The 26,341-nt window shown below is 44.6% G+C and overlaps 2 protein-coding genes and 5 non-coding genes across 9 annotated transcripts in view; 6 read left to right on the top strand and 1 right to left on the bottom strand.

The window, feature by feature from the left end:
* Positions 1-4,758, top strand: part of DHX37 (DEAH-box helicase 37) — a 38,442-nt gene extending 33,684 nt beyond the window's left edge. Inside the window, exons 26-27 of the mRNA XM_033174529.1 lie at positions 2,698-2,795; positions 3,772-4,758. Coding sequence (XP_033030420.1) covers positions 2,698-2,795; positions 3,772-3,908 — 235 coding nt within the window. The 3' untranslated portion in view covers positions 3,909-4,758. The remainder of the gene's footprint in view (positions 1-2,697; positions 2,796-3,771) is intronic.
* A 6,708-nt stretch (positions 4,759-11,466) lies between these two features.
* Positions 11,467-11,538, bottom strand: TRNAA-UGC. The gene has a single exon. It is a non-coding gene; the product is annotated as a tRNA-Ala (tRNA).
* A 519-nt stretch (positions 11,539-12,057) lies between these two features.
* On the top strand, positions 12,058-12,129 carry TRNAD-GUC. Its single transcript has one exon. It is a non-coding gene; the product is annotated as a tRNA-Asp (tRNA).
* A 4,686-nt stretch (positions 12,130-16,815) lies between these two features.
* On the top strand, positions 16,816-16,888 carry TRNAF-GAA. Its single transcript has one exon. It is a non-coding gene; the product is annotated as a tRNA-Phe (tRNA).
* A 522-nt stretch (positions 16,889-17,410) lies between these two features.
* TRNAD-GUC lies at positions 17,411-17,482 on the top strand. The gene has a single exon. It is a non-coding gene; the product is annotated as a tRNA-Asp (tRNA).
* A 597-nt stretch (positions 17,483-18,079) lies between these two features.
* On the top strand, positions 18,080-18,151 carry TRNAA-UGC. The gene has a single exon. It is a non-coding gene; the product is annotated as a tRNA-Ala (tRNA).
* A 5,781-nt stretch (positions 18,152-23,932) lies between these two features.
* On the top strand, positions 23,933-26,192 carry UBC (ubiquitin C). 3 transcript variants are annotated; one of them, XM_033174240.1, is made up of 3 exons: positions 23,933-24,071; positions 24,744-24,754; positions 24,983-26,192. In XM_033174240.1, exons 2-3 carry the CDS (start codon positions 24,749-24,751, stop codon positions 26,120-26,122), a joined length of 1,146 nt encoding a protein of 381 aa, XP_033030131.1. In that variant the 5' UTR covers positions 23,933-24,071; positions 24,744-24,748; the 3' UTR covers positions 26,123-26,192. The 3 variants fall into 3 exon arrangements, with proteins under 3 accessions (XP_033030131.1, XP_033030132.1, XP_033030130.1); XM_033174241.1 differs by having other exon boundaries at positions 23,943-24,071; positions 24,744-24,776; positions 25,005-26,192; XM_033174239.1 differs by having other exon boundaries at positions 23,954-24,071; positions 24,744-26,192.
* The last annotated feature ends 149 nt before the right edge of the window (positions 26,193-26,341 follow it).

Below are 26,341 nucleotides of genomic sequence, written 5' to 3' on the forward strand. Positions count from 1 at the left end.
ACAATCGAGGCCTGGGCAAGGGGGCGGGGCTGGAAAGGGAGCCTTATCTCTCTCCTGATCACTTGCTGAACAGCTGTGTCAGCGGCTTCCTTTCAACACCCCCTTCTCTCTTTGGTAAAAAAAATAGAGAGCATGATCTGCTTTTGGCCCCTAGGCCAATTCAGCTCCAGGGACCACGCACTCACTCCATAAGAACGCACAGACATTTCCCCTTACTTTTTAGGAGGAAAAAAGTGTTGTCTTATGGAGCAAAAATGCGGTATTTCATTACTTTGACCCCCATACAAGACGACTTAACAAAGACCAAAAACTACAGACCTGTTTCATTATTGAATTATGACTATAAACTATTTGCTACAATATTGGCTAATAGATTGAAAAGGACATTGACTGAGTCAGTACACAGACACTAGGCCGGGTTTTTACCAGGTTGACAAATGAAATACAATATAAGAAATGTAATTAATTTAATAAGAGTACCTGGAAGTAAGAAATCAAAAACAGGCTGCAGTAATCTTTCTAGATGCAGAAAAGGCTTTTGATAATATTTCATGGTCATTTATGATCAGGGTTTTAGAGCAAATGGAAATACGTTAATTCTTTCCTAGCAGGAATTAAAGCAATCCATACTGCTCAATCTGCAAATATATTATTAAATAATGTTCTTTCAGGCAAATTCCAAATAGAAAAAGGAACGAAACAAGGGCTGTCCCTTGTCTCCACTGTTGTCTGTTATGATGTTAGAAATACTGCTTTAGAATATAGGAGAAACAGGGAAATTAAAGGTATTGAAGTGGGACATAGAGTTTACAAATTAAGGGCATTTGCTGATAATGTGGTGTTGCCCTAGAACAACCTTTGGAGAGTGTTCCCAAAGCATTAGAAGAAATTAAAAGGTTTGGATAAGTGGGTGGGTTTCAAAATAATTCAGATAAAACCAAAATGTATGTGCAGTCAAAAATTTCTTTAGAGAGGATATCTGGTTTAAAAATAGACAAAAATGTTTAAGTATTTTGGAATCTGGCTGACAGTAAGAAATCTTAACTTACTTAAAAATATACTAAATTGTGGAAAGAAGTTAAGAAATGGAGATATGGGGGAGAATGAAACTTTTCCTGTTATGTAGAATTTCAGTCATTAAGATGAATATACTCCCAAAGATGTTATTTTTATTCCAATCAATCCCGTTTATAAACAATTTAAGCTGCTTCAAAAAATGGAAAGAAGATATCTCTAAATTCATCTGGCGGGGGGGGGGAGCCAATAATTAAATATAAAATTATGATAATACAAAAAGAGAGAGGAGGCTTTGCCCTGCCAGATTAGCAATTGTATTATGAGGCAGCTTGTTTGTGTTGATTGAAAAAAATGGATTGTATTGGACAATGCAGACATTTTAGATTTATGGTAGAAGGTCATCATCTAAAATTTGGCTGGCATGCATGTCTTTGGTATGGGAAGGCAAAAATCTGTAAGAGTTTTATTGAACCACATTCTTAGGAAGAATCTGTATAGTGTCTGGGGGAAATATAAAAATCTGCTGGAAATAAAACACCCTTATGGGCTATCTCCCATTGAAGCAATTACAATTAAGAGAGTAATGTGGATAGACAATGGGCAACTTACCAAGAAACTGCTGGATTTTACAGGGGGGAACCCAAACTGAAATCAATGGAAAACGTAAGGAGCCATGTTACGGATTGGTTGCAATATCACCAGATATTGTTTAAATTAGATAGAAAGAATGGATTTCTGGACCAAAACTCACAATTGGGGGGGGGAACCTCTTACAAAAGGATAAACTCCTGTCTAAAAATGTATATATTTTTATTAGAATCAGAAACAAAAAATGAGCTAGTTAACGCTTCAATGACACAATGGGCAATAGATATAGGATACAATATAGATTTTAATCTCTGGAAAGCGACCTGAATTTTACAGCATGTAATTCATTGAAAGAGAATTATTTGAAAATGATTCATAGATGGTACCTAACTCCAAGTAGGTTGGCTAAGATTTATAAAACAGAATCAGATATGTTTTGGAAATGTAAAGAAGTGGAGGGAACCTTTTTCACATGTGGTGGACGTAAAAGGTAAAAGCATATTGGGAATGATTTATAATGAATTGAAAAAATATATTTGGGGCTGGATCTGCGTAAGGAATTCCTGAAGTCACTCAGATGTGGGGGGAGTCAGGGACGTACACACCATAGAAACTAAGAAATTGCATTACCTGTTTATAGATCTCAGTATTTTTTGGTTTCTTAGAATAACTGAAACAATGCTGGGTACTTTCACATAGTCTTCAATGTATTTCTTTGTCAGTCTACTATGCATTTGGACACCTCTTAAGATAATCTAATTTGCATGATGTTCCCAAGGTCAAGGTGCAGATTATCCTGTTGGCTACAATTAGACATCATTTGAATCAAGATAGCAGACTTGACCTTTTCAGAACCGCACTGATTTAAACTGCACTGTTTTGGGGGGAAGGCAGGTTGCTCCTAGAGCGACACGGCACATGAGGCTGACAGTAATAAATAAAATCCAGATTTCTTCAGGGACCAATATTTTATCTGAGCAGGGGGAGAGTTTTACTGAGAACTGAGCCATTTGAGCTTATTCAGAATTTTGAGCATACGTTTAATTAATCTATGTGCTAACTTTTGCCTGTCTGCTTTGGGAATCCCTGCAGGCTCCAACCAAGGACAGAGTCACTGCTGCAAGCTCTTGTCTCTGAAAATGTGGATAACAGGGATGCTTTACTTGCTGCCTGGAAGAAGAACCCAACATGTAAGCTGTTTAGATGTACAAGGAGCACCCTTCACCATTCTTGTGGATTTATGTTAACTTTATTTTGAGCCACGTCAACCTTCTACCCAAACTCTGTGTGAGAGATGATTTGTTGGGTTCTCCCTTGGAAGTATGTTGCAACAGCCTGGGGCTCTAGCCCCAGGAATGTAAACCTGTGGTCCTGCAGATGTGCTGGGACTACATCTGCCCCTCGTGCTTGACCATTGACCCATGCCCACTAGGGCTTCTGGAGTTGTAGGCCAACAGCAACTGGTTCCCCCCTTTGGTGCTTCCAAACAAACAATCCAAAACTATTTCCTCCCAAATATTTCTGTGTCCAGTGTTATAATTTCTAAAGCAACTTTTAAGAACAGCTCATGGAGGTAGGTCACCCATAGTACTCTGCTATGGTTTTGGAGTCCGGGTGACGTCGCAGTAGCAATCAGTTACTTGTGGTTTTTGAAGATGAGCACAGGAATTTGTTACCTGTCTGCCTGGAGCACAAGAAGCAGGCCTTCATTGTTTATAGGCAATAGTAGAGATTATTGCTATATATGCCACCATACTAGACAGTGGGGGCAGAGACTTGGTGTTTGACCCTGGCATGACCTTGCTGTGACTATCCAGCCAACAGCATTGTTATGCCTGCCGCACACCAGTTGGATTTTGCAAAGTACAGTACAATTTACTCTGGCTTCAGGTTTTTTTAATGATTTATTTATAATATTTGTTAGCCCCCCACTCCTTCCATCAGAACATTCCAAATTGGTTTATAGAAGTTTGAAAAACAGAATAATCTGCACAACAACACTCGGACACCTATGAAGCATCATCTATTAGTTGCTTCAAATGTCATGTGAAGACATTTCTTTTTGTCCAGACTTCCCTTGACCCATAAAATTGCACTCTATTTCTGAAATTTTGTTTTTTAAGTGTTCACTCTTGATGGTTGCCCCCTCCCCTTTCTCTTTTAAAGATTTGTTGTCAAATATTGCCAGTGGATCCCGGAAGTTACACACCAACAGGTATCTAAAATCTGGCCACCCTTGCCACCATGATATTCCATGCAAGCTCAAATCATCCACCCCGTCCTGGAACCAGCACCGGCTGTGAAAACACAAGGAAAATCGATGTCTGTATTTGAATGGAAAGAGAAGGTTCTTGCTCAAGGAGCAGCAAACAGGATCACCTTCCTTTTAAGGAGCACCCCCGCCCATGATCCATGCAGGCCCACTGCATTTTGACTCCCACATGCAAAGGATTTGGGGTTGGGGTTGGATTGACTGTGAAGCTGTCATGGGTGGGGGGGTGTGTGTTTGTAACAGGAATTCCCAACTTATTTTGGCCCACAGGCACATTTGGATTTTAGAGGCAGTGCTGCCCCCTCCAGTCACTTCTCCCCACACCACCTGCTTAGCTCTTGTCAAGTTGCCTTCCCCTATCCTTCAGGAAGCTAGTGGCCAGGGATGGTGGGAATCAGATATCCAGATGTTTCTGGACTTGTATCTCCCATCATCGTTGACTGCTGGTCATCCTGGCTGGGGTGGGTGGGAGTTGGACATCCAACAGCTTTATACCATAAACCGTCCTGTGATCTTTGGATGAAGGATGGTATAGAAATTTAATATATAGCAACAACCCCCGCCATCCTGGGTAGCTCATTTGGTTAGAGGGTTGGTGGTGCTGATAATGCCAAGGTTTCAGGTTTGATCCCCATATGGGACAGAGGCATATTCCTGCATTGCAGGGGGTTGGACTAGATGATCCTTAAGGTCCTTTCCAACTTTACAATTCTATGATTCCATGACTTATTTCTGGAAAACTGCTGAGCCACCATTACTGTGCCTCATTTCTGTTGAAGCCACAGTTATGGGAGCTTTGTGTGTATGTGTTATATATTGCCCCATGTATGTAAAAAATAATAATTGTGCAATAGTGATATCAATGAATTTTTCTGGAGAAAGCCTGGCCTCATCATTGGTTTTTCTACTCCACTCTGTGTTTTCCCATCTCTTGACTGCAGAAAATGTTTTCATCACTGAAATCTTCTCTGTCTCCCCTCTCTGCTTCCTGATGTTGAGGGCACCAGCCTTCACCAACCTGGTGCCCTCCAGGTGTGGATACACCTCCCATCAGCCGCAGCCAGCACAGCCAATGGTGAGGGGTTATAGGAGTAATAATCCAAAACATAAGGAGGCCACCAGGTTGGAGGGCAAGGCTAGTTCAGGCTGTGAGTGCTCATGTAGCCAAAACGGCACCACCCACATCCAAGAAGATAAGTTATGAGTAGGTGTGGGCAGGAGAGAACCCTGTGTGAAGGGTTGAGGGACAATCGTCAGACCATCCCAGTGAGGATTAAGCATTCTTAGCAGGGCCGTTGGCACTAGGGGTGCATGGCACCCGGGCTCTCAGGGGTGCCAGGCCGAGAGTCCAGGGCTGAGCACTGGAGTCCGGGGAAGAGCCTCTGACAGGCTCTTCTGCTTTGGGGCGGCTCTTCCACGGACTCCAATGCTCGCCCCCAAACTTGTTCCGAGCTGCCCTCAGCAGAACAGCCTGTGGCGCTCCGACGAGCTCTGCTCCGCTCGGCTGTCGGCTCTTGTCCCAGCTGCATGGCGGCTAACTGTTTCGGCACCGGGCCCGGAGCACTGAGTAACATCGTGGACGCTGCATGACGCATCCTGTTGCATGCGCTGAGCTGTGGGTTCCTTTGCTGGCATTTCCGCTGTCGGTACACGCTCCCATTGTTGCCCAACGTGGGGTGCCAGCACAGAACGATGGGGAATGCAAGCAGCAGCAGAGGAAACATCTCCAGGTGGGATCCACTGTGCACTGACAGCGCCAACGGCAGCAACAAAACCCGACGAATAGGTAAAACAAGTATTTCCTTAGACAAAAAGGTCAACAACTTTGGACAACCTAGGGGTGCCGGGCGGATCTTTGCACCCCAGCGCCACATATGCTAAAGACGGCCCTAATTCTAAGTGACTGAAGAATTGGAATGGAAAAGCTGGTGGGGTGGTGGTGGAATGAAATGTCTGAAATACTGAACAGGGATTCAGCTCCATGCTACAACATTTTCTTGTAGGTTTCCCTATTTGCTCTTCTTCTTTCTGATTCTCAAGTCTGCAAGTGCTGTTTCTTACATAGGCCAGAACAGCACACAAGAGGTAGCTGGAGCAGCCTGGAGAAAAAGGAGGTGGTTCCCCTTATCCCCAAAACAATGTTCTTGATTACCACAGAATGCTGAGTGATGAAAGTGGAAAAATGGAGAAACAGCTGAGAGAGAGATTGGGATATTGTGGAGGAGGTTGTGGCTGGCTGGGACACTGAACAGCAGCTTTTCACACAGTTAAACAAAAATGCAGGAGTACAAGTCCTGTCACACTAAAAGGCAGTTCCTTTCAAATTAAAGGTGTACAGTTTGGGCAGCATCGAGGGGGGAGAAGTACTTACCTGCAGGTCCTGCTATCTTAAGTGCATTCTCGGGAAATGGTTTGTTAGACAAATATTCATGAAAAGAGTCAATGATTTCCATCAGTTCCTATGGGGAAATTTCTAATGTGTTGCTGACACTGGAACTTTGACCCCCCAAATGATGAAACTTTGGGGAACCCTCTGAAACTGCAGAAGGCAAACAAGGAAGTAAAAAATGCTCTTATTTGTCTAATCTCTCACCATAACTTCTGGTGAAAGGACTGCCGTGGACCAGCAAAACACAGAAAAGTAAGGTTGATTTAAGGCTGCTGCTCTACTCTGCTCAGGTCTGCCTGTTCAGCTGGTTTGGGCACTAGATCCTCGGGTTTGGATAAGTGAATTTTCATATAACAAGCATTTGGCTGGCGGGACCAGCATGTAAAGGTGATGCCATGTGTGCCTCCCTGGGGAGAGCATTCACAAAGGGGAGAGAGGAGGACGCTGAAAAGGCCTATGATGATGCCTTCCCCCGAAGCCTCCCCTGGAAGACTTGAGCCCAGGGACGGACCTCCTGCATGAAAAGCAGGTCCTCTGCTGCTGAAGTACAGCCACTAACAGGATGTCTCATGGTGCTTCTGCTAAGATGTCACACTTGTTTTTTGCATGCTGAAACCCACTGGAACCACATTGTGGTGAAAAATATTTTATAAATAAAACACCAGAGTCAGGAGAAAAAGAAGCTGGCAAATATGTGGAAATGGGCTTTCCAGATGCTGCAGGAGTACAATTCCCATCATCCCTGACCGTATGCCATCCTGGCTGGGGCATCAGGAGAGTTAAAGAAATCCCAATCCGTGGATTAAGGGAGTGCTCACAGCAAAAAGAAGTCTCTTATTCATGCTTGGGTTTTGTGAACTTTTATGGTGCAACTGTTTGAAACCATCATTTCCTGTCTCCTCTTAAGTTTTCTGCTAAATATTATGGGCAACCCCAGCAAGAGAAACTGGGTAGTTCAGGTAAAGGACCCCTAGACAGTTAATTCCAGTCAAAGGCAACTATGGGGTGTGGCGCTCATTGCTTTTAGGCAGAGGGAGCTGGCGTTTGCAGACAGCTTTCCAGGTCATGTAGCCAGCAGGACTAAACCACTTCTGGCACAACAGGAGACCGTGATGGAAACCAGAGCGCACGGAAACACCGCTTACCTTCCCATCGCAGCAGTAACTATCTACCTGCACTAGTGTGCTTTTGAACTGTTAGGTTGGCAGGAGCTGGGACAGAGCAATGGGAGCTCACCCTGTCACAGGGATTCGAACCACCAACCTTGTGATTGACAAGCCCAAGATTGACAAGCTGTGGTCTAAACCACTGAGTGTGTACTCTCTGTGCACCGTACCTTTAAAACACATAGCTTCTCCAAAGAATCCTGGGAACTGTAGTTTATTATGGGTGATAATAGCTCACTGAATGGTAGCATTGTCTAGCCCACATTTTACCAGCTTCTTTACAATAATACCATGGGGCACCTTGTCAAAGGCCTTGATGAAATCAAGATAGGCTACATCCACAGCGTTCCCTTCATCTACCAGGCTTGTAATTCTGTCAAATAATGAGATCAGATTGGTCTGACATGACTTATTTTTCAGAAACCCATGCTGACTTTTAGTGATCACAGCGTTCCTTTCTAGGCGCTCACAGACCGTTTGCTTAATGATCTGCTCTAGAATCTTTCCTGGTATTGATGTCAGGCTGACTGGGCGGTAATTGTTTGGGTCTTCTCTTTTCCCCTTTTTGAAAATAGGGACAACATTTGCCCTCCTCCAGTCTGCTGGGACTTCACCAGGAATTCTCAAAGATTGCTGCCAGTGGTTCTGAAATCACCTCTGCCAGTTCTTTTAATACTCTTGGATGTAGTTCATCTGGCCCTGGAGACTTGAATACATCCAGACTAGCCAAGTATTCCTGTACTACCTCCTTATTTATTCTGGGCTTTCCCACCTGATTCTGGGCTGTGTTTCTGCTGCTGAATCATTGGGCACTGTTTTCTTTTTGGAGAAGACTGAGGCAAGAAGGCATTGAGGAGTTCTGCCCTTTCTCTGTCTCCTGTTCGCATTTCACCATCTTCTCCTCTAAGTGACCCCACTGTTTCATTGTTCTTCCTTTTGCTACGGACATACCCATAAAAGCCCTTTTTATTGCTTTAACCTCTCTAGCAAGCCTGAGTTCATTCTGTGCTTTAGCTTTTCTGACTTTGTCTCTACACGTGGCTGGCTATTTGTTGAATTCCTCTCTGGTGATTTCCCCCTTTTTCCATTTTTTTGTACATATCCCTTTTAAATCTTAACTGAGTTAAAAGTTCTTTAGATAGCCACCCTGGCTTCTTTAGGCACCTTCCATGTTTTCTTCTCATTGGCACTGCTTGAAGTTGTGCTTTTAATATCTCCCTTTTAACAAACTCCCATCCATCATGAACTCCCTTCCCTTTTAGTATTACTGACCATGGGATCACACCCAGCGTTTCCCTGGGTTTTCTGAAGTCGGCTTTCTTAAAAGTCTAGAATGTGAGTCTTAATATGCTTGGTTGCTCCTTTCTGCTGTATAATAAACTCCAGAAGAGCATGATCACTCCCACCTAATGATCCTGCCACTTCTACCCCACTAACCAGGTCATCACTATTGGTTAGGACCAGATCTAAAATGGCTGATCCTCTTGTTGCTTCTCCCGCTTTCTGGACAATGAAATTGTCTGCAAGTCCAGTGAGGAATCTGTTCGACCTTATGCTCTTGGCTGAGTTTGACATCCAACAAATATCAGGATAGCTGAAATCCCCCATTACTACTATCCCACTTCCTTTTGAATGCTTGGCCATCTGTTCCAGGAAGGCATCATCTGTGTCCTCAGTTTGGCTTGGGGATCTGTAGTAAACTCCCACAATGAGATCACTGTTATTTTTCTCTCCCTTAATTTTGACCCAGATACTCTCAGTTTGGTTTTAAATCCTGGATCTCTTCACAGGTATACACACCCCTGACATATAGCGCCACTCCTCCTCCTTTCCTGTTTGGTCTATTTCTCTAAAATAGATTGTATCCCTCTATTACTACATTCCAGTCATGAGACTCATCCCATCAAGTTTCAGTGATGCCTATTATGTCGTATTTAGTTTGCTGTACCAAGAGTTCAAGTTCATCTTGTTTATTTCCCATGCTCTGTGCATTAGTATACAGAATCCCTGCGACGGGGTGAGCTCCCTTTGCTCGGTTCCAGCTCCTGCCCACCTAGCAGTTCGAAAGCACATCAAAGTGCAAGTAGATAAATAGGTACCGCTCCAGTGGGAAGGTAAACGGCATTTCCGTGCGCTGCTCTGGTTCACCAGAAGCGGCTGCGTCATGCTGGCCACATGACCCGGAAGCTGTACGCCGGCTCCCTCGGCCAGTAACGCGAGATGAGCACCACAACCCCAGACTCGGACTCGACTGGACCTAATGGTCAGGGGTCCCTTTACTTTTACCAAGAGCTCAAGTTCATCTTGTTGATTTCCCATGATCATTTCCCCTAGTTTCTTATTTAAGATTTTTTTCCTCCCGCCACTAGGTCTGTGTGCTGTTTGCTCCATTTGGTCCTTGACATTTGGATGATCATCTTCAGCACTTGATAAACTCCTACCTTCAGGACCACTGTCTCCCTCCCCCACATAAGTTAGTTTAAAGCCCTCCTGATGAGGTTTTTGAGATTCTAGGCAAAAACATTCCTCCCAACCCTTGTGAGGTACAGCCCATCACTTGCCAGAAGTCCATCTTCAAGAAACCGCAGACTGTTTTCTAAGAATCCATACCGTTCCTGCTGGCACCATTTGCGAAGCCAGTTGTTCACTTCCCCTATTTTTCCCTCTCCCTGGGCCACGTCATTCAACTGGGAGGACAGATGAGATGGCAATTTGTGCATTTAATTGCTTCAACTTCCTGCCCAGCCTCATAATCACTTTCGATCTTCTGGAGGCTATGGCTTGCAGTGTCATTGGTTCCCACATGGACTAAAAGGAAGGGGTATTTGTCAGTGGGTTTTATGATTCCTTGCAGCCGTTCTGTTACATCTTGGATCTTGGCCCCAGGGAGACAGCACATCTCTTGAGACGTCTTGCCAGGCCCACAGATCACTGCTTCTGTACCCCTCAGTAGGGAATCCCCTATCACCACTACATGCCTCCTCATAGGCTTGGTTGAGATTCTTCCATGTGCTGTCCCTTCCAAGGTCACTTGCACATTCCTGGATGACTGACCCTTCCTGGGAGGAGGAAGAGGAAGATAGTATAGATTTACAACAGGGGTTTGCGGGAGGTCACAGCTCAGAGGCAGATGAGGGGAAAAGGTGGAAAATGATAGGAGAGGAGGAGCAGGCAGAACCGGAGCAGCAGCTGGCTGACACGTCACTAGAAAGCATTCCAGACCCTCCATCTCCCAGAACCCGGCGAGCCTTAAAAGTAAGAGAGCAAAGAGCTCAAAGGCAGAGGGCACATAGCAGCACCCGTAGAGGAGGTGATGATGAATGAGGAAGTGGGAGAGAAGGGGGGGGTGGAGATTCACTTGGGGCAACGCCATTATCCAAGAGGCTGGGTTCTATAGCTTCTCTCTGTAAAGTCTGAAATAAAAAAATCACTAAGAAACTTTTCCTTGTCTTTATAGTTTACTGGGCAACCAGCTGGGAGCCACTGAGAACACCTTGACACATGCTAGGATGTGGTCTGTGGCTTGCACAGATAAAACTTACACAAGCTGTAGAGAAATATGTAGCAAAGCTAATAAAAATCAAAATACTTTTGATGCTGATTGGTTTATGTTTCTTTATTTTATGACTTGTCACCTGGAGGAACCCAGAGTCCTTGCAAGCCATGCATCTTGGCTTCCTTATTTCATTTTGCATGCTGCTGTTACTTCCTGCCTTAACACATTGTGACTGTATTTTGTGCTACCTAGTGACCAACACCCATTATTTGTTGATAATAATAAAAGAATAAAAAAAGATTTAAATCGTTATAATGATGTGGGTATTTTGAAGACCCTTTTGGGTTGCCTCTGACTGCATTTTAATTTCCCTGGTTTAGGAGATGGCATATTTGGAGCATTGCCAAAAAAACAAAATAAAAAACCAACATGAGAGATAGTAAGTACTGAAAGAAATTGAATCAATTGCGTGCAAATTAAGGCAGAAGACACATTCTATTTCATAAATTAAATGTGGCAAATAGAAGGCAAATAAAAGTGGAGATGCCGGGGATTGAACCCGGGGCCTCATACATGCAAAGCATGCGCTCTACCACTGAGCTACATCCCCATGACTAGCAAGCTGTGCTCAGAAAGGTTTTACAATGTAAACTGGACTATTCCACCGGTCTGTTTCCCTCTTCCAAAAGGTTCCTCTTTATCTTTTTTCGTTTCCTTTTTTCATTTCTGGTATTTCAATTTTAATTAGAGGCCCGGACGCTTTACGCTACGTCCTCTAACCTCGAAGGTACTACCGAGTTTTGTTCAAGGAGCAAGAAGGAATCTAAGGCTGCAGAAGTCATCTCATGCACAGAAGCTCCAGTGCAGATGCAGCAAAGTTCCCCTCCTCCTCCATTTAATGCAATTTATGCCAATGCTTTTCAAATTGTTTCCTGTCTTTGCAGGGTTTGTTGTTTCATGTTACAAACAAACAAACAACTGCATATGGACCGTATGCAGTTATATGCCACGTCGGCCAGCACTTTGGGGTAACTTCCTCTACTTGCAAAGGTGCCAAAACAAAGAAAAGGACTTGAAAATATTCTTGCTTGTTTTATCTGCGGTTTGTGAAAACTTTTACTTGTGTAGCTCCTCGTTAGTATAGTGGTAAGTATCCCCGCCTGTCACGCGGGAGACCGGGGTTCGATTCCCCGACGGGGAGGCTCCTGATAATTTTCCTGCCTTGCCCTGCAACAGGTTAAGAATTATGGCGTTTATCATCTTTCTCCTCTCTTACTAAAAAACAGGCTGGCCATAAGTAATATTATTGAGTCATGTTTTTCTTCTAATTTTCCATAGGAAGCATTGGCTTGCAAAACAGATTATAAATGCAGGAAAATTGAAAAATAAAATAAAAAGTATTGCTTAATTTGCAAAAAAGATAAAAGTAGTAGATTATGGGGACATGAAATCATAGTGTGTTGGGTTTGTTTTATTTTGTGTGTGCATTTTGTGCTTAGTCCTGGGGAATTTAGCTGCAATTTCTTTCCAGAGCTATTGTTACTTATTTGGCCCTGGCAAGCCGCTAATTTTAACTAATCTATAATTATTTGAGCTAGGGAAGGTGCTCAAGCATCAGAAAAATTTCCTCTTGTACTGCAGCTCTGGATCTTGGCGCCAGCACTCAGGCCTCAAATGGGGTGGCCAACTTCCAAGAGACTGCGATCTACTCACAGAGTAAAGACTGGCAGTGATCTACCCCCCTTTTGGTGGATTCAGACCAAAGTTGTTGAGCTTTTTTAGGGAAGGAGGAAATCCCTGTTTTTGGGGGGGGGTGCAGGGCAAAAGTTTTGAGGGTTTTTTAGGGGAGCCAAACTTGTTGGACTTCTTTGGGGGAGCCAGTGATCTACCCATGATCTACCACAGACAACCAGTGATCTACCGGTAGATCACGATCTATCTGTTGGACGTGCCTGGGAGCTATAAGGAAGATAATTACTGCAAATTAACAGCTTTTAATTATTGTGCAAGAAATAAAAAAGGTTTGGAACATTGTTTCATATGCGGTGGACGTGCCCGAAAATTAAGAATTATTGGGACATGATACATGAAGAAATTAAAAAAATAATTAAAACATCACATAATAAAAGAGCGGAGGCATATTTATTAGGCATAATAAATGGTGATATCCCAAAAGAAAAAGTAAATATTTTCCTATATGCAACAACAGCTGCGAGAACTTTGGTGGCACAACATTGGAAGGGAAATCATATTCCAACGAAAGGAGAGTGGCAGAGTAAATTATCTGAATATCTGGCACTCGCAAAGTTGACCGATTTAATAAGACAAAAGCCAAAAAAGATAGTACAAAAACAATTGAAATGCTTTAATGATTATTTAGGTAGACAAGGAGTAAATGAGAGATATTGGTTGTGTTTAGAATAATTTTGTGATGATATGAATATGTATGAAGATGGAATTAGAAAATGTATAGATTGGTGTTAGCAAGAAAATGACAGGTGAAATCTCAGATGTTAGAAATACGAAACATTGTATTTAGCAATGGAAGTCATTTATTGAAAGCTTAATTGAAAATTTAGCTCTGCTTCAAAACCTCCAAGGAAGGAAAGTCTACAACCTCTCAAGGGTGTCTGTTCTACTGTCAAACAGCTCTTTCCTGATGTTTAGTTGGAATCTTCTTTCCTGTAATTTGAAGCCATTGGTTCGAGTCCTACCCTCCAGAGCAGGAGAAAACAAGCTTGCTCCTTCCTCCATGTGACAGCCCTTATTATATTTGAATATTTTTCAGGCTAAACATACCCAGCTCCTTCAACCGTTCCTCATAAGGCTTGGTTTCCAGACCCTTGATCATCTTGGTTGTCCTCCTCTGCACACGTTCCAGCTTGTCAACATCCTTCTTAAATTGTGGTGCCCAGAATTGGACACAGTATTCCAGGTATACTTCTGTTGATTCAGCCTAGAATAGCATTCACTTTTTTTCCTGCTGTCTCACACTGTTGATTCATATTAAGCTTGTGGTCCACCAAGACGCCAAGATCCTTTTCTGCTATTAAGCCAGGTGTCCTCCATCTTATATTTGTGCATCTGGCTCTTCCTGCCTAAGTGCAGAACTTTATATTTGTCCCTATTAAAATTCATTTTGTTAGTTCAGGCCCAGGTCTCCAACCTGCTAAGGTCATTTTGAATCCTGATTCTGTTTTCTGTGGCATTAGCTACCCCTCCCAGATGGTGTCATCTGCAGATTTAATGAGTATCCCCTTTATTCCTTCATCCAAGTAATTTATGAAGACATTGAACAACAATGGGTTCAGGACAAAACCCTGCTGCACCCCACATATCACTTTTTCCTAGGATTATTGTGATTATGATTAATTATTGAAATGATATGTCACCCAATACCTGGCAGTCTCAGGGCAGGTCACAGAATAAAACCACAATGTAAAACCACAAGATACGTGGTCAAAACAACAACAACCCAATAACCCCCCCCCCATTAATTAGTACTCTTTAGATTATGTCTGTTAACCAGCTACAAATCCACCTAACAGTTATCTCATTCAACCCACATTTTACCAGCTTATTCACAAGAATATCATGGGGGCCTTTGTCAAAAGCCATAATGAAATCAAGATACACTACGTCCCCAGCATTCCCTTGTTCTCCTTTCACACACGTTTAACCTTTAATTTGTCACAGACTCTATGTATTTCATTTTCATTTGACCCCAGTGTTTACGTTTTTTCTCCCTCTACACACATGGCCATATATCTATCTATACCTCTTGTTGGTGTCTGTCTGTCTGTCTGTCTTGGGAGACAATGGAGGAGTGCACCTTTGGGGGTGAAGTCAAACTGTTGGAAGGTTACAGTGACTGCTGTGACTGTAGGACCGAGGTTTTCATCCTCTCGGAGCCCACGGCTCCCTTGACCAACTACATCCTTTCTGCTGCACCCCTGTGGCGCTCAGGAGCCCAGTTAGGTCACCCCTTACATGCAGATCTAGCAGCCTCTCACCCTTTTCCTAATACCCTCCCTTGTGAAGGGTTCCCTCAGCCTCCTCTCCTCCCCTCTCCCCTCTCATCGGGAGTCCTCTGGTCAGCCGCAGCTGCCCCAAAGAGAGGTGCCTCCTCACACTGCTGTCTGCTCCACAGGGGCCTGGGAAGCACCCCCTGGCCAGCCCCAGAGGCACCCTTCGCCTGGGGAGCTTGTAGCCAGGGCTGCTGCTGCAAAAAAACAAACAAACAAAAAACCAGCTGTGCAAGCCTTTGAGAGGCAGAGATGCGAGAGAGCAACAGAAGAAGGATAGAAGGAAATTGGGACAGAGGCCAGTGTTGCCCACAGCACCCCTGACCATCATTCAAGGCACCCCAGTGTGCCACAGCACACTGAGTGAAAACCACTGCTCTAGGGACTGATGTGGGAGAGACCAGTTTTGTTGCAACTGGGGCAGATGACGGCATCCAGTTGTGCTGCTGCAGGCGTACCATGGCGTTTCTTCTGCATTGCAGAGAGTTGGACTGGATGACCCTTGTGGTCCCTTCCTTCCAATTCTACAGTTCTGTGATTCTGTGGTTCTATTATTCTCTCTGCGCTCCTCCCAGCGATCATTCCTCCTCTGGTTACTGCTATGAGGTGACTGTCTGTCTCCAGGCACTGCAGTCATCTGAAAGGGATTCCCACACAGCCGGGTTGATGTTGCTCGACTTCATGTCATATTTGCAGACATTTTTGTGTCCTTCTACTAGAACATGTGCAACATGGTGCAGTATGATGGCTCATGCTTGAATTCCTTCCCTATAAAACAGCAGTGTGTCTAGCCCTCTATCTACAGTGGTACCTCGGGTTACATACTTAATTGGTTCCGGGGTGCCGTCTGCAACCCGAAAAGTACGTAACCTGAACGGCGATATCGCGCACGCACAAAAATGCAATTTTGCACTTTGCACATGCGCAGACCGTGGGCGGGGGACGGGACACTTCTGGGTTACCAGAGTATGTAACCCGAAAAAAGTAACCCGAAGCAGACGTAACCTGAGGTACGACTGAATATGCATATCCTCTGCCAGAGGTAAGTCTCACTGAGCTCAAAGGGACTTACTCCTGTGTAAGGCTGCAGTCTGATATTCACCTGGGATTATGTAAATAAATAAAAAAATCCTTCCAGTAGCACCTTAGAGACCAACCAAGTTTGTTCTAGGTATGAGCATTCGTGTGCAACAAACTTGGTTGGTCTCTAAGGTGCTACTGGAAGGATTTTTTTATTTTTTATTTTGTTTTGACTATGGCAGACCAACATGGCTACCTACCTGTAACTGGGATTATGTGCCATTGAATTCAAAGAGACCAGACACCCTACAAGTGTCCCTTTTTTCCAAGGATGTCCCAGTTTTAGAGAAGCCGTCCCAGTTTCTGATTTGATCCCAGAATGTCCTACTTTCCCTTGGATGTCCGTTTTCATTGGAGAAATGTTGGAGGGTAGGTGAGACTTCATTCTGAATAAACACGCATGTAACAGTGTGTTATTAAGGGAATCCACACCCTCCCTTCTTAACATGGGTTGTACAAGATCTTTTGCTGCCCAAGGCAAGGGGCAGGATGACTCCTCCTGCCATTCATGTACAAAAACCTGAACAAACAGGCAGTTGAATCTTACTTTCATATCCACCCCCCCCCTTGCAACTGAGCTGAGACTTGCTTAGCTGCACAGAGATGTGAGAAATAGGCTTAGACTTTCATTTTACAGCAAAATATTTACAAAGTTATATTCCACCCCCCCAGGCAGCGCGGTAAATTCGTGGCGAGGTTAAGAATTGGGCCAATTAATACTAACAACAAAATAAACACATCATAGTGAAGTAGTACCAGCCGGGTAAAAGTGGTTTTTATCAGCCGAAATAGCTCAGTTGGGAGAGCGTTAGACTGAAGATCTAAAGGTCCCTGGTTCGATCCCGGGTTTCGGCAGGCTTTTCTTTTTTAAAAAACCTCCTTGCCTACCCGGTTGGCATTTTCCAGAGATCAGAAATGTATTGTGCAGCGCAAAGCATGCCCCTTGCAAAAAAAGAAAGAAAGAAGGAGCTGAATGTTACAACTGCATATTTTTCACATTGAATATCATTGCATTTCAGGTTGGCCGGAGCGGGAGTATTAAAGCACCCCTCGCACCGCCCTGCAATGTTTTCCTATGACGGCGGGGTGAGCAGCTTAACAAAGAGACTGGTGAGATTTAGATTTTGCAGAGGGTTTGTGAGCCCAGCAACTGTCTCATCCTTTCTTCTGCTACGAACTAACTGTACGTTTTGTTTGCGTGAATGAATGAATGAATGAATGCAACTACAGGTTTTGCATTCGCGGCTCCTAAGTCGCTCCTAGTGTTTGCAAGCCCCTCTGCTTTGCAAACAGGAACTCTCACTGCCAAGGAGTGGCACACAGATCGAACTGACTGTAGTCTCAAGTGACGTTTTTCTGAACTCTAAGCGAAGCTCTTCCTCGTTAGTATAGTGGTAAGTATCCCCGCCTGTCACGCGGGAGACCGGGGTTCAATTCCCCGACGGGGAGGTTGTGCTTCTTTTCCTTCCCCAACACTATTTGTCACATTTTAAAAATTAAATTGGGTGGAGGGGTGTTCAATATTTGGTGAAATGCATGCTTTCGCCCTTTTTAAAGTTAAAATATGCTGTTTGCTGAAATGCGTGCTTTCTTCCTTTGCCTCCATTGCTCAGTCATGAAATGCTACGATTTGCATGCGCGGACACAAAGAAGTGACATGTGTGAGGTGCAAAGGATTGCAAGCAAATCCTTAGCTTGCTTGCATTATTTTCCACAACATGAGCACTGTTTCGTAGCACTTTTTGAAAAGGGCTTTTGTGCATTTAATGTGCTGCATGTTCTGCACTGCGTTGCAGATGCGTTGCAGTACGTTGCTTGTCTTTACCGTTGCAAAGCTTGGGCGCACACAGTGAGCGCTTAAACTTTTAATTCGGGTATGTACATTTTATTTCCTCCGCCGCTTTCACCCCCGCCCCTTCATTTTTCGACATAATCTTCTTCACCACTACCAAATCCTAGGCGCTTTTGCGATTATGTCATAAATTACAGCTCATGATATTAAATTATTTTGCTATCCCATTTCGTAGGAAACAATTTTGCCGCCCAGGGGATGTAGCTCAGTGGTAGAGCGCATGCTTTGCATGTATGAGGCCCCGGGTTCAATCCCCGGCATCTCCAGTTTTTCTTCCTCTCTTTTAAACTTTCCAGAAAATGCTCCTGATTTCCTGCATTCACAAATTTATCTAGAGGAAACAGGTTTGGCAACATTAATTTGTTTTGATAAGTGGACACTACTGAAGCATATTTACAGTGGTGGATTTGTGAGGCTTCTTGCTCTTCCATAAATGTTTTGTGTTGATTTTTTTAAATGTCAGTTCTTCGGGCACAATACAGAACAAATTGCACTAGCAGACTGCAAACTTCTGAAATGCAAAAAAGATGCATTTCTTGCACGCACACCCACCCACCATATATTTAAAGCATGCCTGCCATTTCTGATCTTCTTGTCAGTAACCCCTTAGGAACTTAAAACCAACCAACCAACCAACCACACCTGGGGGGTTGGACAAGAAGATTCTATGATTTATCCCAAACAGTCATGGCTTCTCCCAAATAATATTGGGAGACTGTAGTTTACCCCTCACAGAGCTATAATTTCCAGCATCATTTAAACTACAGTTCTCACCATTATTTGGCAAAACAACATGTTTTAAATGTATGGCGTGGATATGACTGTAGCTAGTGAAGGAGACAAAAGTATTGAGCTTTTGCAGGTGGTGAAGAGGGAGAGTTTTAATTCTCTAGTTTATAAGTTTATAAGTCTGTTTGTAACCAAGCTTTCTTAAGCTTTCTATACTGTACCTCATGCATTCTTTACTAACATACTGTTAATCAAGAAGTGAGCAGCTAAGGGGGCCTCTCCTCCTCCTCCTCTTCTCCTTATCTCTTACCTGGCTCTGAGTGGAAGGGGAGCACTGGACTAAATAACTGGGAACTTCCAGCTTTCTTTGAAAGACAGTCTTTTATACAGACTCAAGCCTTTTTCTGAATAGGAGTTTTTAAACTTTCTCTGGAGTTCTCAGTTTTCTGAACTGAAAGTCAGTCTTTTTAACTGATATTTAGACTGAAAGCCTTCTCTGGAGTTCTGGAAGCCTCCCCTGGATAGTTTGATCTTCTTTCTTCTATGTAAGTCGCCCCTTTTACCTTCTTCTCTATGCAACTAAGTCCTTTTAACTGACTTTCCTTTCTCTATGCAAGTCTCTTAAGTCCTTTTTTTACCTTCCTTCTTCTCCCTTTTAAGTCTTTTTAAACTGATATTCTTTCTCTCTCTCTAACATTTTTTTATAAGTTCTTTTGTTTGATATGTAGCTTCTACAATTATTTGCCTCTCTGTATTACTGATGTGTAGCATTCCTAGCCTCTCTATAAATGATATTTAGCTTTACCTGAGTTTGTAAAACTTTAGCCCCTTTTGCCTTTTTATATTTTTATGTTATTGGTGTAATATTTAGCTTTTTCTTTGTGAAACTTATTCTGTTAGTGCATACCTTTCTTCGCTGGCATATCATTAATCAATGAAAAGCGCCCCTTCCCTGGAGCGCCCCTTCCCTGGATGGCACAGGAATTCCTGGCCGAGGGATGTGAATGTTGCCAGATAGCCAGAGACAGGATAATTCTTTGATGGATGGTCCTGCCAATTAGAGGGAAAGGCAGGAGGTACCAGGAGCAGCCAGGGGCTGCTTAACCCCCACTTTGAGATAAGAGTGCGAGACAGGAATTTTCACCCAATAACAAGGTTGTAAAGCATTACAAAGCTGGATTCCTAGGGGGGGGGAAGAGGAACCTGAAAAGGGATAAAAGCTGTGTGTATCTTTCCATTAGTTGCAGTTCGCTGTGAGTTATCACACGGGTGCCTTCCTGCCATTCTAAATGACAGGAATAATAAACTCTTTCTCTATTTCAAATCCTCAGTGTCTTTTTTTGACTCCTTCCTCCCTCACCTCCCGGGTGCAACAAAGAACCCAAGGTTAACGGAAAGGTCTGCAAAAAGGCTACAGTGGGACATGGTGTTAGCATTTGGGGAAACTGGTGCTGCATGTTCAGACCTAGACCCAAACCTGTATTTGTAAATGAGCAAATCTCAAAAACGTGGTGAGAGTCTTATGCCACCTCAAAGACTAAACTGTTTGTATGTTTGCTATAACAAGGCAACATGGTGAGGAGAGGCGTGGAGGTCGGTGTGTTTCGTGCGCACATGGGTCAGTGGGTCTGCGATCAGCAGGGGATTAAGCGCAAGCCCCATATCAGCTGTGTGTCCGCTCCGAGCGCTCCCAGTTTGTGGAAGGCCCAGCCCAAGAAGCCAAAGCCCTCTGCAGGATTGCACAGAGGAGACGCCACCGCCGTCAGAAGTGGAGTAGAGGGATGCAGCAAGGCCCGGGAAACTGCCGCCGATGGCTCGCCAAGCAAGACCCGCAAAGGACCCTGCGCAAGCGCGCCAGTCTAGGCTAGTGAAGCGAGCGAGAGCGCCGCTTCTGACATGAACCTGGACCGGGAGGATCGATGGCACTACTCCCGTTTGCGCACAGCGTTCACCATAGAGCAGGTCTGCAAGTTGAAGAGCACCTTCCGGCGGCAAACCTATCTGAAGCAGTGGGAAAGGAAAGGCTTGGCCGCGGAGCTGCAACTGACGGATGAGCAGGTTAAAAACTGGTTCCAGAATTGCAGGATGAACAGCTACAAGACTATCGCTGAGGCTTCTGGCTTTCATTTTCCTGCTGTCGATTATGTCAGCCCAGGATCCCAGCCAGCCTGCCTGATGAGTTTGCCATGTATTCTTCCCAAAGCATTCTACCTTATAAGCCAAATCCTGCTTTGTGGCCCGATTCTCCTGGCTGCAAGTATCAGCCCTTCCAAAATCCACCTTATCCATTTCCATTATCTGGTCTGCCTTACCACTTTCCAACCCAGTTCTCAGGAAATTCAACTGAAGAGTACAAGATGGATTCCAAGCAAACTTTTCCTACTCCTGCATTAGGGTATGGGATGGTGTGGTAGATCTTGTTCAGAAATATGTTGGTTTTATTGCAGAGCATATATAGGTAAATGTGGAAGAACACATAACATTGAATAAACTGAATAAAGATTGAATATTGAATATTGAATATTGATTGAATAAAGATTAAAGAATTGACAATAAAAATTATTTAAAAAACAACAACAAGCCAACATGGCTAGAATCTGTCAACAGGAAAACAGTTTCAAAACCAGACATGTGTGTGAAGCTCAGTTAATCTCAGTTAGTCTCAGAAGTATTTTGGGTTTTTTGTTGCAACTTTGGAAGGTTGCATCTGCTTTTGTTAATATAGCCCTGGCCTCCAATTCACACAGGCTCCAAAGGAAACCCCAATGAGCTACAAAGAGAACAATACAACCAGTCATGTGAACTTTTCTTTGGCCAGCCCTCAATCCAATCAAACAGCTGTTGCTGGGACTGCTGCTGATCCTGTTTTTCAGCTGATCCTGTTTTTCAGCTGATCCTGTTTTTCAGGCTTAGTCAGCTGTTCAGGCAGCTACTTCCTTTTGGGCATAAACAAAAAGGAGGCAAGAGGAAATGGCTTATGCATGAATAAGAGGAGGAGTAGATTCTGGATCCAGACTCCGTTCTTCATGTCTGAGTCTTACACGTGTGCAGCAACATGAAATGGTTGAAATTGGAGCCCCACATTTTCAAGACACAGAAGATCCTTCTAGGATCAGAACAAAGGCTCATCTATTCCAGCATTCTGTTTTCATAGCAGCCAATACCAACCACAAGCCCAGAAGCAGGGGATTAACACAACAGTGTTTCCCCGTTTGTGACTTGCAACAAATTATATTCAGAGGCACACTGCCTCCAATAGCGGAAGCAGTGCATAAGTGTTGTGGCTAGAAGCTTTCAATAGCCTTATCCTCCATTAATAAGTCTAATCCTCTTGCAAAGTCATCCAAGTTGGTGTCAATTGCTGCATCTTATGGGGTCAAATTCTGTAGTTTTAACTCTGCACTGCATTTCTGTCCTCAATCTTCCTCCAACATTCAGCTTCCATCGGAAGGCCCTGAGAGTGGGAGAGAAGCTTATCCCTGTCACTCAAATTACAAACAGGAAAATTAGCTTTTGAATGTCTGCTCCCGCAACTACAAATGTAGGGTGCTAGGGACATAAAAACATAAGGAAGAACCCTGTGGCTCAAACCAAAAGCCATTCTAGTTTAGCACACTGTTTCCACAGTGGTCCAAGTCACCTATGGGAAGCCCACAATCAGGAGAAGAGCATAATGACATTTTGCTGTTTGTCATCCCGAGGGAGAAAGTGTACTGGACTCAGCCTTTAGACAGTTGTGCTGGTTTTTTGTTGGCATGGAGTTTTTACAGAAGGGAAGAATTCAAAAACATGATCTCAACCCACATTCTGGAGTGGATAAGTCCATTCTGAGGCAAGTGAGGAGCCACAGTAGCCATAATCAGTTGGTGGTAGGATTCAAGACTGTATCACTTGAGACTGCAGGTAGAGGTTCTATTTTTTTAAAGTTCTCCCATGGGAGAAAAAGAAGAGCACCGTATATTAAAAAGCTTGCACATCGGGAAGAGAGGGCTGTGCTGAGCTAAATTTTTCACTTTGGTTTGGCTGGTCTACATGCAAACTTGCTTGTTTTTCCATCTCTCTCAAGTGTGGGTTATGATTTAAAAAACCAACACCTGCACCTGCAGCCTGAAAGCTAGTATTGTAAGAGAGTGCAAACGTCTTTCTTAAATATAAGTTCATTTCTGTTAAGCAACTCCCCCCTTCTAAGTGTTGTGCATATATTAAAAGGCAAACCAGGCTCACTCATTGCACGAAAGGAAAAAGGAACTGGGAAGAAGGAGGAAAAGCAAAGCACTGGAGCAAGTGACAGATGGATGAAGGCCTTCACTTGGCTTATGGTGGAGACAGATTTGTCTCAACCCTACCCCTTGCTATGGTTTTCTTGGGGAGAGAGGAGGTGCAGCAGAATACGATATTCATGTGAACCTATATTCACAACTGTGACGTGACTGGAGAAAGAAATTAATTTTGAACTTTGCGTTGAAAGTGAGAAGGAGAGAGAGAGAGAGAGAGGTCCCCTCAACTACTCCCTCCTTCCTACCTCACTTTTCCTAGAGGAACAATTGAGATGGTGGAGAGGCACGTCTCTTTCCTGTGTCTTTTTTCCTCCACAACAAACCTGCGAGGAAGGTTAGGCTGAGGGCATGGGCCTAGTGGGGGGGGGCGGGGGCAGGGGGCAGCTGCCCCCCATCAAGTATAACCATAGAAATGCTTATCTAACTGACCAATCACGTTGGTTCTCCCCCACACCACAAAAATCCTAGCTAGGCCCATGGCCGAGGGATGAATAATTTGGCCCAACCTCGCTCCTCCAAGTGATCAGACAGACTCTTGTGCTACTGACATTCAGGCATAAGTTTATGTACAGTATATAGTTTTAATTTTATCATTGTTTAATTGTGTAGTTTTTTAAATGAACTGATTTTTCTCTGTTTTTGGCGGGGTTTTTTTTAACCTGTTAGCTGCCTTAAGTCCCGTCAGGGGAAAAGGCAGGGTATAAATGAATATGTAATAACAAGAACAATATTATTCTATACAGTATTTATTGCAAACAATTCCAGGCTTGCGAAAAACAACCCAGTCCGGGTCTTTGCCTCAGCTCCCTCACACATTATTTTCTTTCCCCCTCCCCCAACTGCCAATTATAACTTATCGCAGCTGAGGCAGTTTTATCCTTCCGCGTTCCTAGTTAAAAAAAAAAACCCCGAAAAAGGCGGGGTCACAGCTCCTGACGTCACCTCTTTATTGCTTTTTCCCTTCTCGGCATACGATTTGACAGAGCGCACGCGCAGAGCGGGAAAAGTAGTCCTTCTTACGTCAGCTTGTTGGGTGGGTTTTTTTTTCTTTTGGCGGAGTGATCTTATTGTTCAGCGAAAAACCTGTATAAAAGGAGGTCGCGGCCAGCTGCGCAGTTAGAACAAATCGCCTCTCCTCGCTTAGAATTTGCTGTCTGCTTGGACCGGCTCGAGCTCTGAGGTGAGATATTTTTCGTTGGGAAATATGGTTTGTTTTCCTCCTTTCCCCTCCGCCGCTTGGCTTCTTCGTTAAAGTTACCTTCAGGCTAGGAGGAAGGGCTGTTTACTGAAGGGTGTTTGGGCTCGTGAGGGATACTTTGGAGAGGCTGAGGGGGCGAAAGCGGAGGTCGGGCGAGCGGGGTGGGTGAGAGGAGGGCGTGGTTTGGTGGGACGGGAAGGGAATCCGGTTTAGTTGGTACTTGAAGGGTCATCAGCGTTTAAGGGAGGGGTTACAATATATTCCTCAAGAGTTGCTGTCATTTCGACGTGTACGCATGCCAGTTCGTGTACGAAATGGCCAAAAAACCGTGAAGGAGCTGCGGCCAAAAATGGCCGCTTCGAGGAAGAGACGAAAAACAACACGGCGAAGGCCGTTAACGCGCCTGCGCTTGTGACGCAGCCAGGCACTGTGAGGTCACGTAGCCAGGCGTCGGCTTGGGCTGCGCGCGCATCCTTGCGCTCTTTCTGCCTGGTTGGTCCGAAGGGGGCGGAGCTCCTTGCCTTAGGCAAGCGGAGTTGGTATTGTTTAGTCAGTGGGTTGATGCTGGCTTCTTGTTTTAAGACGGGGGCATCTTAAATGAAGTGAGACTTTTCCAAATCTGAATTGTGCTGCTTCTCCCCCCCCCCTTTGCAGAGAAAATGCAGATCTTTGTGAAGACCTTGACAGGCAAGACCATCACCTTGGAGGTGGAGCCAAGTGACACCATTGAGAATGTCAAGGCCAAGATTCAGGACAAAGAAGGCATTCCCCCTGACCAGCAGAGGCTGATCTTTGCTGGCAAGCAGCTGGAAGATGGCCGCACCCTGTCTGACTACAACATCCAGAAGGAGTCCACCCTCCATCTTGTGCTGCGCCTGAGGGGAGGCATGCAGATCTTTGTGAAGACCTTGACAGGCAAGACCATCACCTTGGAGGTGGAGCCAAGTGACACCATTGAGAACGTCAAGGCCAAGATTCAGGACAAAGAAGGCATTCCCCCTGACCAACAGAGGCTGATCTTTGCTGGCAAGCAGCTGGAAGACGGCCGCACCCTGTCTGACTACAACATCCAGAAGGAGTCCACCCTCCATCTTGTGCTGCGCCTGAGGGGAGGCATGCAGATATTTGTGAAGACCTTGACAGGCAAGACCATCACCTTGGAGGTGGAGCCAAGTGACACCATTGAGAACGTCAAGGCCAAGATTCAGGACAAAGAAGGCATTCCCCCTGACCAACAGAGGCTGATCTTTGCTGGCAAGCAGCTGGAAGACGGCCGCACCCTGTCTGACTACAACATCCAGAAGGAGTCCACCCTCCATCTTGTGCTGCGCCTGAGGGGAGGCATGCAGATATTTGTGAAGACCTTGACAGGCAAGACCATCACCTTGGAGGTGGAGCCAAGTGACACCATTGAGAATGTCAAGGCCAAGATTCAGGACAAAGAAGGCATTCCCCCTGACCAGCAGAGGCTGATCTTCGCTGGCAAGCAGCTGGAAGACGGCCGCACCCTGTCTGACTACAACATCCAGAAGGAGTCCACCCTCCATCTTGTGCTGCGCCTGAGGGGAGGCATGCAGATATTTGTGAAGACCTTGACAGGCAAGACCATCACCTTGGAGGTGGAGCCAAGTGACACCATTGAGAATGTCAAGGCCAAGATTCAGGACAAAGAAGGCATTCCCCCTGACCAGCAGAGGCTGATCTTCGCTGGCAAGCAGCTGGAAGACGGCCGCACCCTGTCTGACTACAACATCCAGAAGGAGTCCACCCTCCATCTTGTGCTGCGCCTGAGGGGAGGCATGCAGATATTTGTGAAGACCTTGACAGGCAAGACCATCACCTTGGAGGTGGAGCCAAGTGACACCATTGAGAATGTCAAGGCCAAGATTCAGGACAAAGAAGGCATTCCCCCTGACCAGCAGAGGCTGATCTTCGCTGGCAAGCAGCTGGAAGACGGCCGCACCCTGTCTGACTACAACATCCAGAAGGAATCCACCTTGCACCTGGTTCTACGTTTAAGGGGTGGCATTTAAACTTGCTACTTACCACCACCCAAGTAAACCTCACTGCACTTTGTTTCATTAAAGCTGTTGCATTCCCAAATGTACTTGTTTCATCATTTTTGGTGGCTGGTGATTTAGCATCAGTATGTGTTGGGGGGGGGGGTTGTGCTGAATATTCCGTTGAACAATATCTAGCAAATACTTGGCAGGGGGAGAAGGTAATCATGTAGACTAACTTATACAATTGCC

The sequence above is a fragment of the Lacerta agilis genome, chromosome 17 (genome assembly GCF_009819535.1).
Source record: "Lacerta agilis isolate rLacAgi1 chromosome 17, rLacAgi1.pri, whole genome shotgun sequence".
In the NCBI taxonomy this organism is placed as follows: domain Eukaryota; kingdom Metazoa; phylum Chordata; class Lepidosauria; order Squamata; family Lacertidae; genus Lacerta; species Lacerta agilis.

Bases quoted from the DNA above. Each gene is read 5' to 3' on its own strand.
- UBC (XM_033174239.1), top strand. From the start codon at position 24,749: ATGCAGATCTTTGTGAAGACCTTGACAGGCAAGACCATCACCTTGGAG.